Source organism: Eptesicus fuscus, chromosome 19, assembly GCF_027574615.1.
Source record: "Eptesicus fuscus isolate TK198812 chromosome 19, DD_ASM_mEF_20220401, whole genome shotgun sequence".
Lineage (NCBI taxonomy): Eukaryota > Metazoa > Chordata > Mammalia > Chiroptera > Vespertilionidae > Eptesicus > Eptesicus fuscus.
Genome location: NC_072491.1, coordinates 830947 through 841959, shown reverse-complemented (window position 1 = coordinate 841959; position 11013 = coordinate 830947). Strand labels below are relative to the sequence as shown.

Genomic DNA, 11013 nt, shown 5'->3' with positions numbered 1-11013 from the left:
ATGCTCCACGGTGTGGACGCTGTGGCCTCCTCCGTGGGTCAGTCCCAGGCGAAGGGGTGCATCGGAGCTGGTGGCTGAGTTGGAGGCTGGCCTGATGGTGGCCCCACAGGTGGGGAGCCCAGGGCCCTGCCCCCCCCTCCCTTGGGCCGGAAGCAACTCCCCCCGCACCCCCCCTCCCCCGCAGCCCAGGCTGCTGACTTAAGAAGCCCGGCGGCAGGGTTGACTCCTCCATCGCCCAGCTCAGGCCCAGGGCAGGTGGAGGAGACCAGGTTCAGGTGAGGGGCCCGGGTGTTCGGGACAAAGGACCTGAGGGGCCAGGAGGGCATATGCAAATGCCAACAGAGGGTGCGGGACCGAGGGAGGCGGGGCGGCAGGAGTCGGGTGCACGCGGTCCTGGGTAAGGAAGGCTCTTCCTCTGCGTCCCCCCATCAGGCCTGACTGCCGCCATGAGAGGGGCCCTCCTGCTGCTGTGGGCCGCCCTGGCGTGTGCCAGCAAAGGTGAGCCCCGAGCCCGGGAGGCTCCGTGGGGCTCCTGGCGTGGGTGCGTGGGGGGCGTCCCTGAGGACGGCGGCTCTGTGGCCAGACCCCGGGTGTGAGGAGTGCAGGACCCCGGGTGTGAGTGCGGGACCCCGGGTGTGAGGAGTGCGGGACCCCGGGTGTGAGTGCGGGACCCCGGGTGTGAGGAGTGCGGGACCCCGGGTGTGAGGAGTGCGGGACCCCGGGTGTGAGGAGTGCGGGACCCCGGGGGTGAGTGCGGGACCCCGGGTGTGAGGAGTGCGGGACCCCGGGTGTGAGGAGTGCGGGAGGCCGGGGGTGAGTGCGGGAGGCCGGGGGTGAGGAGCCCGCGTGTCACTTGGGGCGGTGGGCCCCGCGCCCTGAGCCTGCCCCGCCCCCTCCCGCAGAGGGCCACCTGCAATGCGCCCACTGCCTGGCCACCAACAACACCGCCACCTGCAAGCCCGTCACGTGCACGCCGCCCAGCATCCTGTGCTTCTCGCACGAGGTCGTCTTCAAGTTCGGTGAGTCCCTGCCGGCCGGCGGGGATGGCGGTGCGGTCGTGGCGGCTGCCCCCGCGGGGCTCCCTCTCCACACGGGGCTCCCTCTCCCCTCCGGGGGAAGCTCCGAGAGGACCAGGGAGGGACCTGCGTTTGCAGAGCCCGTGGGCCCCTCCTGTTTGCTGGGCTCAGGTGGAGGGAAGGTGCAGAGTGCAGGGTTCTCCTCAGTCTCTCCTTCCCTCTCGGGCTTGGATAGGGGGTGGGGGGCGCTGGTCCTGGCTGAGGGCGGGCTCTCCCTGGAGATTTGATCTCAGATTGGACCCCTCCTCCCCACAAGGACCTTCCTCCCTCCCTCCCTCCCTCCCTCCCTCCCTCCCCCAAGGATATTTTCCCATTGATTTGTAGAGAGAGTGGAAGGGATGGGGGGTGGGCATTGATGTGAGAGAGACACATTGATTGGTTGCCTCCCCCACACACCCCCCAACTGGGGCTGGGAGCCTGCAACCCAGGTACGTGCCCTTGACCTGAATGGAACCCGGGACCCCTCAGTCCAAAGGCCGAGACTCTGTCCACGGAGCCCCCCCCCCCCAGGGCCCCTTCTTCAACTTGGAGGCTTCTGGCACGCTCTTTCCCGCGTGGATTGGGGGGGGTTGGGGGGGACCTGCAGACACACCCGCGCAGAGACCTCTGACCGTCTCCATCACGCCCCGGGTGAGGGAGGGCCGAGCCTGGCCAGGCGCCTGCGGGTGCTGGGACTCGCCTGCGCCCCTACATTCGTCACCCCTACCCGCACAGCACACCTGGGCCCCGGGCGGAGGGGCTCCCACCTGGTGATGCCAGGAGAGCCCGTGCCTCCCGGCGGCCGGCCCCTGGCGAGCACCCGCGGTCTCCCCCCCCCCCCCCAGGCTCCGAGCAACACACCCTGATCACCCGGAGCTGCACCAGCACCTGCGTCTTCAGGAGCCCCCCCGAGTGGGACCTGCTGACCCCCAACATGATCGTGCTGGCCAAGGCCCTCTGCTGCTCTAAGAGCATGTGCAACGGGGGGGCCCCCGCGGGCCTCAGCGCCCCGACCTGGCACCGGGGGCTCCTGCTGGGCATGGGGCTCGGCCTACACCATCTGCTGTGACGACCCTCCCCTTCCTGCCCCCCCAACCCTCTGGGTGTGCGCTGGGGGCCGGGCCTGTCCTCTGAGAGCGGGCTCCGGTGCGGGAGGCGCAGACCCACAGCCTCCCCTGGCGGTCTCAGAAGTGGTCCTGCCCCGGCCGGTGTGGCTCAGTGGATAGAGCGCCAGCCTTCGGACCGAAGGGTCCTGGGTTCGATTCCAGTCAAGGGCACATGCCTGGGTTGCAGGGCTCAATCCCCAGTAAGGGTCATGCAGGAGGCAATTGATCAATGACTCTCATCATTGATGTTTCTCTCTCTCCCTTCCTCTCTGAAATCAATAAAAATATATATTTAAAAAAAAGAGGTGGTCCCATCCGAGCTTCCGCCCTGTCCCGGTGTGGAGTGGCGGGCGCCGGCTGGCTCAGTGTCTGAGCATCGCCCTTGCGCCAGGAGGTCACCGGTGGGACTCCCGGTCAGGGCACAGGCCGGGTTGCATTGCAGCCGACCCCCAGCAGGGGGCGCGCAGGAGGCAGCCGATGGATGCTGTTTCTCATCGATGTTTCTATCTCTCTCTCTCTCTCTCTCAAAAAATAAATTAAAAACACATTTTTTAAAAAAATAAGAGGGGCCTCGCCCTGCCAAAGCGCCACCCCCGCCCCTTCTGTGCCAGCGAGAGGGGTGGTGGCATTTGTTCCCCGCGCGGACCCTGCAGGTCACGCCTCCCGGGAAGGCGGCTCCGTACCGCAGGAGGGAAGGGGCGCACGGGGCTGGCCGGAAGCGGGGTGCAGGCAGGGCGGGTGGGGGCGCGAACTAGTGCGGACGGAGCCCTCGGTGGTGAAGCGAGGCCTGAGGGGCAAACGGATGTGGACGCCCCTCCCTGAAGGGGCGACAGCAACGGCGATGGGCGGGGCGGGGGTTCCCTCTGTGCCAAGCCCACCACCCCTCCCTCCCCACCCCCTCCCCACACCCCTCCCCACCCCCTCCCCACCCCCTCCCCACCCCCTCCCCACACCCCTCCCTCCCCACCCCCTCCCCACCCCCTCTCCACACCCCTCTACACCCTTCCTCTCCCTCTACACCCACACCCCTCCCCTCCCCACACCCACACCCCTCCCCACACCCCTCCCCACACCCCTCCCCACCCCCTCCCCTGGCCTCGTCTCCCGGACACTCGGGGTGTCTCGCCCAGCACCTCCGGGAGCTCTGGCCCCGAGCGCCTCCTGGCGACCCTGGCGCAGAGGTGAGCCGCGCCCTCGGCGCCCCGCCCGCCGCCGCCGGACCTGCCATCTGGCCCTTCGTCGCCGTGCCCACGAGGAGCCGTGCCCACGAGGAGCCGTGCCCACGAGGAGCCGTGCCCAGGAGGAGCCGTGCCCAGGAGGAGCCGTGCCCACGAGGCGCCGTGCCCACGAGGCGCCGTGCCCACGAGGCGCCGTGCCCACGAGGCGCGGGGCTGGCGGTGGGCGGCTCGGCTCCGGGGAGGGAGCTGGGCTGGCTCCGCCGAGGACCGGGGGTGGACGTGGGTGGCCGCGGAGCGTGTGACCGAGCGGCCTGGGCGTCGCCGGCCCCGCCTGCAGGGGCGCCCCGGAGCCCTCCCTCCCACACGGAGTGAGTCCGCGCAGGTCCGGGGGGGACAGGATGCCACCCCTCCCCCAAGTCCCGGAGGGGCCGAAGCGGACGGAAACAAGGTCCCGGGAGCTCGCCACCCCACGGACGGCCGCCAGAGGGCGCTCCCGGAGACCCGCTCCCTCGCGGGAAACTCGCGGGAACCCGCCGAGGTAAATGCGAATCCAGAGGCGCCGCCGCCAGCAGGGGGCACCCCTTCCCTCCCGGCGGCACCGGAGCCTGTGCCTGGGGGGGGGTGGGCGGGGGGGGATTGATTGGACACCTCGGGGAGACTGAGTCACGGAAGGAATCACGGGTCAGTGTGGCCTCTGTCGTGGCTCGCTAATGACCCGGGAACCGCAACACGAAAGGACCCTTGAGCGTTGGCCGGTGTGGCTCAGTGGATAGAGCCTCGGCCTGCGGACCGAAGGGTCCTGGGTTCCATTCGGGTCAAGGGCACGTGCAGGCGGCAGCCGATCCATGATTCTCTCTCAGCATTGATGTTTCTGTCTCTCCCCCGCCCTTCCTCTCTGAAATCAATAAAAAAATATTTTTTAAAAAATCTGAGGAATGAGGGGTGCCGAGGGGACAGGAAGGGTGTGTCCAGGGGGTGGTAGTGAGGTGGGAGGGGAGGGGAAGGGGGGCAGGAGGGTGCCTGTCCCGTAACTTAGCCAGGCCCTCTCCTCCCGAGGGCTGTGTTCAGACTGAGGCCCAAGGTGCGGCCGCTCACACGCGGGCTGCCGTGTCGTGTGCGAGTGCGAGTGCGAGTGCGAGTGCGCCTCCGCCTGCGCGGTGTGGCTGGCCCTGCGCTGGCGGTGGGGAGCCTCTGCTCCCTCAGGCACAGGGCCCCTCACTCTCAGACTGCTGTGCGCAGAGCCGGGCAGGGCTGAGCCGTGTCCTGCGGGTGATGCTGGATGGGGCTGGGGCCAGGGCTGGCTCCGGGAAGGGGGGACAAGGAGCTGATGGGTCCCCAGGTGCTGCCGTGGACATTTAGGGTCATAGTGCAGAGGGCACTGGGGGCACCCCCCTCTGCACTGCCCTGAGCCCGCCTGCCCCCCACCATCTCTCTCTCTCTCTGCACACACACACACACACACACACGTGCACACACACACGTGCACACTGGCACGTGTGGCACTGGCCAGCCCCGAGGGGCCGCCCACACCCTCATTCAGAGCCCTGTCTGCTGCTCAGCTGCCTTTCCCCCATCGCTCCGGGACGGTCTGGCCTCTCCCACCGCCTGCGGCCCCCGTTCTGAAAGCTGATCAGAGGCGCCAGCGGCCACTGAGGCTCCGCGTGCGGATGCTGTGCGCAGGCAGGGCTTTCTCAAAGCAAAGGAGTTTCTGGAAGCCGGTCAGGGTGGGGAGCGGATTTGCGGGGAAGCCCAGGGGGGTTGGGGGGTCACCCGCCCGCTCCCCCTCACGCCTGCGGCACACCGAGGGCCACTGGCGTGCGTTCCCAGGACAGCACGAACGCGAGGAACACACTCAGAGTGCAAGGGAGCGCGCGGCTCGAGGGTTTTACATCCAGAGACGCGGACGAGCTGGCTGCAGCCACAGTGGCCTCGGGAATTTTGCTGAGTCGTTCCTGCGGGATCCACGGAGGAAGGGCTGCGAGGGCCGATGGGCGACGGGCGCGGCGTGAGGACTGCTGTGTGTGTGTGGGGGGGGCGACACAGTACGTAGTGACTCTGCCTGGACAACAGACACGGCGCCACCGCCGCACGCAGAGGGAAGGCGAGGTGAGCTGGACTGAATGGGCTCAGGAGCGGGAGAGGGTGATGGCGGTGGCTTCGGTGTGGCTACTCGGGGACGACTGTGTCTGTGGATGGGGGTGAAATAAGTGAGCAATTGCGAGATACCTAAGTTCTAAACCCCCTAACTTTTCCTCCTCCTGTGCCCCAGGATTCTCGGTGTGGGGATGAAATACAGAAGCAGCCCGTGACCTTATTGGAAATGGGGTCTTTGTGGGAGCAATTAGGGTAAGGACTGAGGTGGAGACCATCCTGGATTAGATTCTAAATCCAATGGGAGTGTCCCTATCAGAGAGAGAAAAGGACCCACAGGGCTCAGGGAGGAGATGAAGGCAGGGGTTGGAGGGATGGGGCCACAAGCCAAGGAATGCCAGGAGCCCCCCAAAACTTGAGGAGATGAGGAAGGATGCGCCCCTAGAGTCCGCAGAGGGATCTGGGCCCAGCCGGCACCTTCATTTCAACTCCCAGGACCGTGGGAACATACATTTCTGTGATTTGGGGCCATTTGTCACAGACGCCGGGGAAGCTCGTACAACCAGCATCAGTCTGGCTGGACCTGGCTGTCTCCAGCCCATCACAGGTGACTTGTCCTCATACCCGTGGGCCCTGCTCCTCCCCAGGGCCCGTTCCCTTTCTCCACCGCAAAATCCCGCTCTCCTCCACCCTGGGAATGATAGATAGATGGATGGATAGATGGATGGATGGATAGATAGATAGATGGATAGATGGATAGATAGATAGATAGATAATAGATGGATAGATAGATGGGTAAATAGATAGGTGATAGATGAACAGATAGGTAGATAGATAGGCAAATAGATGGATAGACAGATGGATAAATGAATAGATAGGTAGACAGGTAGATGATAGATAGATAGATAGATGATAGATAGATAGATAACGGGTAGATAAATGATGACTAGATGGATGGATAGATAGATGAATAGATAGGTAGACAGGTAGATGATAGATATAGATGATAGATTGATAAATAGATGATGGGTAGATGATGGATGGATAGATGGATGGATAGATGGATGGATAGATTGATAGGTAGGTAGGTAGGTGGATGATGGGTAGATGATGGATGGATGGATGGACGGATGGACGGACGGACGGACGGACAGGGAGGTAGAGGGCAGACGCGACAGAGCGCTGTTGCCGTGCAGCTGTTTTCTACCAGGCACACCAGCAGCGGAAGAAAGCCTGCATGTGCGGGACCCGCTGTCGGCGTCTGCTGGGCCTTGTCCACTCCGTCCCGTGCTGCTGGCGGCTTCCCCACTCCTTTGTCTCTGTGGCTCTCAGAAACGGAACGCGGAGGCACGGTAACCATGGCGATTCTTACGGCCCTGGGGACAGTCGAGAGAACCACTTGATTGGATCAGCCGGTCGCCCGTCTCCTTCCCAGCCCTGTCCCCTCACACACACCAGCTCGCCCCTCGAGGCCTCCCCTGGGCCGAGACCCAGATCCTGTCGCCCCACCACGGTGACTGCTTGTCTGTCTGTCCATCCTGGAGTCTGTCCACCTCATCGCCCGGCTGGGGCAGGTGTGTTCCGCAGGTCCCCGCGTGAGGGGCGAGGGCCCAGCGCTAGGACGGATGGAGCAGGGCCCCGCGCTTCCCTTCAGACAGGGAGCTATGGGAGGCGGGCAGCCGGGAGAAAGGGGTGACAGGAAGTGCAGACCTGGGGCTCCCGCCCCTCCCCTGGCACCGCCACCCCTTTCTGGTCACACCCATCAGACAACCCTCCTCTCACTGGCCCGTGGCTCACGACTGACCCAACTCTTCGTTCCATTTCTATTTGACGCCTTCCTTCAGAATGCCCTGCCTGCCAGGGCTGGCCCGAGACCCACCCCGGTTCCTGGTCTCTGTCCATGGCCCGGCTGGTCTGCTCCCCCGCAGCCCTCCTGGGAGAGTGGGAGCGGGCGGGGGTGGGGGTGGGGGGGGCGGGGATGAAAGGTTGATGGTTCGATTCCTGCTTGGGTTGCAGGCTCGCTCCCCAGTAGGGGGTGTGCAGGAGACAGCCGATCAATGTTCCTCTCTCATTGATGTTCCTCTCTCTGTATCCCTCCCCCTTCCTTCTCTCTCTATAAATCAATAAAAAGATGTTTTTAAATTAGCCTGGCTGACGTGGCTCAGTGGTTGAGCATTGACCTATGACCCAGGAGGTCACAGTTCGATCCCTGGTCAAGGCACAAGCCCGGGTTGCAGGTTCGATCTCCAGTGTGGGGGGTGCAGGAGGCAGCTGAGCCATGACTCTCTCTCCTCATTGATGTTTCTCTCTCTCTCCCTCTCCCTTCCTCTCAGACATCAGTAAAAGTGTATTTTTAAAAAATTAACACAAACACCGAGTGAGGAGGGTCAGGTGCCTTCCTGTGTGGTCATCGGGCCGCACGCCTTGGAGAGCTGAGACCCTGCTGACAGTGGCCTGAGGAGAAGATGGCTGGAAAGCAGGGAGCCCCCCGCCCCCCCGCCCTCGGCTGCAGTGTGGTCTGTGGCTGCCCCCCCCCCCCCCCCGCCCTCGGCTGCAGTGTGGTCTGTGGCTGCCCGCCCCCCCCCCCGCCCCGCCCCCTCTGCCGATCGGTGCTGGTCCCTGCACTGAGCACCTGGGACTCAGAAACTCTGTTCTGCAGCCTCCCGCCCCCTGGGCACGTGATTGCAGTTCTGCCAGGGAGACACGTCCAGGCGTCGCCAACAGACAGGTATGGAGGGCACGGGCAGCGCCCAGCCCCCCGCCCGGGCGCAGCCCCCCAGCGTGAGAGCCCGTACTCCCAGTCGGACAGGCGACTCCATTCTACCAGTTTTCTCTCCGGGCCCACTCTGCCGGCTGGCTGACCCTGACGTCTGGGTCGATGCAGAATCCATCTTCGTTCCCAGGGCGATGTCCAGTCGAGGGGCCACCCCACAGCGTGGAGGCCTGAGGCGTGTGTGGGCCCTGCCAGGACCACCTCGCCCAGGACCATGCTGAGGCCTGGCTCCTCAGGACCCCCCTCCACTCTGCCCACCCCTCCCTCTCAGCCCAGGGGTCTCTCCCGGGTTTGAGGGCGGCCCCTCCTTCCCTCCCTCCCTCCCTCCCTCAAAGTGTGTTGTTGGTTGTTTGTTTTTATTCATTCAGAGAGGAAGGGAGAGGAGAGAGAGAGAAACATCCACGATGAGAGAGAATCACGGATCAGCTGCCTCCTCGCCCCACACTGGGATGGATCCCGCAACCCGGGCCTGTGCCCTGACCGGCCAGGAACCGAACCCTGACCTCCTGGGTCCTAGGTCGACGCTCAACCCCTGAGCCCCGCCAGCCGGGCTGGACGTGATTTGAGGGGCTTCTCCAGAGACGCACTCCCCCGTCCTGGCGTCTGGGTCCGAGGTGCCCCGGCACGGTGGGTAGAGGCTCCAGCAATCCGTTGTCCGCCCTGTGAGCCCCTCACCCCCTCCCTAGCCATCCTGCCTAAAGGGTCCCGCTGTGTGTGGGGGGTGGGTAGGTACCGAGGGACAGACGCCATGCAGAAAATGAAGGACATCCCGCACCACACCAGAAATGGCAAATCCGAGGTAAAGGACGGGGAGGGGTCCCACTAATGACGCCACAAAAGGACAAACGGCCAGCGGTGGGCGTACCCGTGCGGACACCGAAATTGTGCCGCGGGGCCCTCCGAGGAGACGGCGCAGAGGAGGGGTCACCCAGAGACTGCGTCCCTCCCCACGCCACGCCCCAGGCGTGCCATCCCCGTGGAAACTCGGGGCGCGTCCTTCTGGGACCGGACAAGTGGATCCTCCACTCCGTCCGCAGGCCCGGCCCCCGTGGCTCCGTGGCCGAAACAAGAGGCTCCCGGTTCGATTCTCTGGCCGGGCACAGGCCTGGGCTGCGGGCTGGGTCCCCAGTAGGGGGTGCGCAGGAGGCAGCTGGTCCATGCTGCTCTCTCACCCCCCCCCCCTTCCTCTCTGAAATCAATAAAGATATATTCTTCTAAGAAAGAAAACTTAGCCCTGACCGGTGTGGCTCAGTGGATAGAGCGTCGGCCTGCGGACTGAAAGGTCCCAGGTTCGATTCCGGTCAAGGGCATGTACCTTGGTTGCGGGCACATCCCCAGTGGGGGGTGTGCAGGAGGCAGCTGATCGATGTTTCTCTCTCAGCAATGTTTCTAACTATCCTTCTCCCTTCTTCTCTGTAAAAAATCAATAAAATATATTTTTTAAAAAAAAAAAAAGGAAGAAAACTCGGAGCGTCTTTTCGTACGGGAAGGGCAGAGGTGTTTCTTCTACGATCTGAAACCCAGAAACCCTGGGAGACCCATCAGGCCCAACCCCGGGCCTGTGGGAACAGCGTGGGCACCGGGAATCGTGGGAAACACCCGCCCGGCCCCGCCCGCCCCGGGCAGGACTGTGCTCCTGATGCACAACCCGGTCTGCGAATCCACCGGAGGAGACGGAGCCACGCGGAGGGAGGACCCAGGGCACGTCGGCTGCTCCGGAAGCAACACAGCGGCTGACCACACAACACGGTCGCTCGCACGCGTGCGTTTTTAAACAGCAATTCGATGGGAGTCCGGTGTTTGTCCACCCGCCGGCAGACACTCCTAAGTCGGATCACGTCCATTGCTGGTGAGAGCAGGGCGGGGGGGGGGGGCGCGGGGGGGGACGGGGACACGGCGGGACTGGAACTTGACACGGCCTCTTTCGAGGCGTCTGTTCTTTTCTTCAATCCTCACCTGAGGGTATTCTCCCACTGATGTTTAGAGAGTGGACGAGTCCAACCTGTGCGGCTCAGGGGTTGAGCATTGCCGGTTCGATTCCCGCTCAGGGCACAGGCCCGGGTCGCGAGCTCCATCCCCAGCGAGGGGCGTGCAGGAGGCAGCCGGTCCACGATTCTCTCTCATCCTGGATGTTTCTAACGCTTTCTCCCTCTCCCTCCCTCTCTGAGGTCAATGGAAATGTATTAGTAAAAGCTGGGAGCGTTCTCCTATTTTCTGTCGTAAACACTTCCCTGAAACAGTCAGCTCCGCACACAAACATGGGCATCAGGTTGCTCTGAACCGTCCCAGGGTGTGGCCGGGGCTGGTTTTCCCGGGACCGCCGGGCGCCCAGCGCTCCTCACAGCTGCCAGCGTCTCTGCTCACGGCCCTGGGTCACCGCCAGCAGCGCGTCCCCACGCCCAAAGCGCCAGCCACACGCCGTGGGCCGCACACTTTCCTGAGGTTCGGGCGGGGCGGGACGGGGTGCCTCGCAGAGCCGGCTTCAAGCAGAGCGCAGGTGCCCGGCTGAGCCCCTCGGCCACTGCCCTGGCAGCAGACGGAGGCGTCTCCAGGGGCCGCGCTGTCACCTCCGGCTCACTCCCCCGGGCCCTGCCCCTCTCCCTCTCCAGGGCTGCTCAGCCGAGTGGGGGTGGGAGGTCACGGCCGGCTCTTAGTGGAACCATCGTCCTTTCACGGAGCTCAGGACCCCAGGGGACCAGGGCCTGCGGCAGCCACACAGGAGTGAGGAAGAACTGGACGAGGTCCTGACCCCGAAGGAGCCTGGAGGGGCCGCCCAGCTGACAAGGCGGGCCACACGGCCAGTGGGCGCG

At 64.6% G+C, this 11013-nt stretch overlaps 1 protein-coding gene across 1 annotated transcript; it reads left to right on the top strand.

Moving 5' to 3' along the window:
* On the top strand, window positions 1-2263 carry LOC129147275 (lymphocyte antigen 6H-like). The gene is given in 6 exon segments (XM_054708733.1): window positions 1-37; window positions 185-269; window positions 433-441; window positions 443-498; window positions 903-1019; window positions 1901-2263. Coding segments are annotated over 6 exon segments (528 nt in total). The 3' UTR covers window positions 2125-2263.
* Window positions 2264-11013: the final 8750 nt, after the last annotated feature.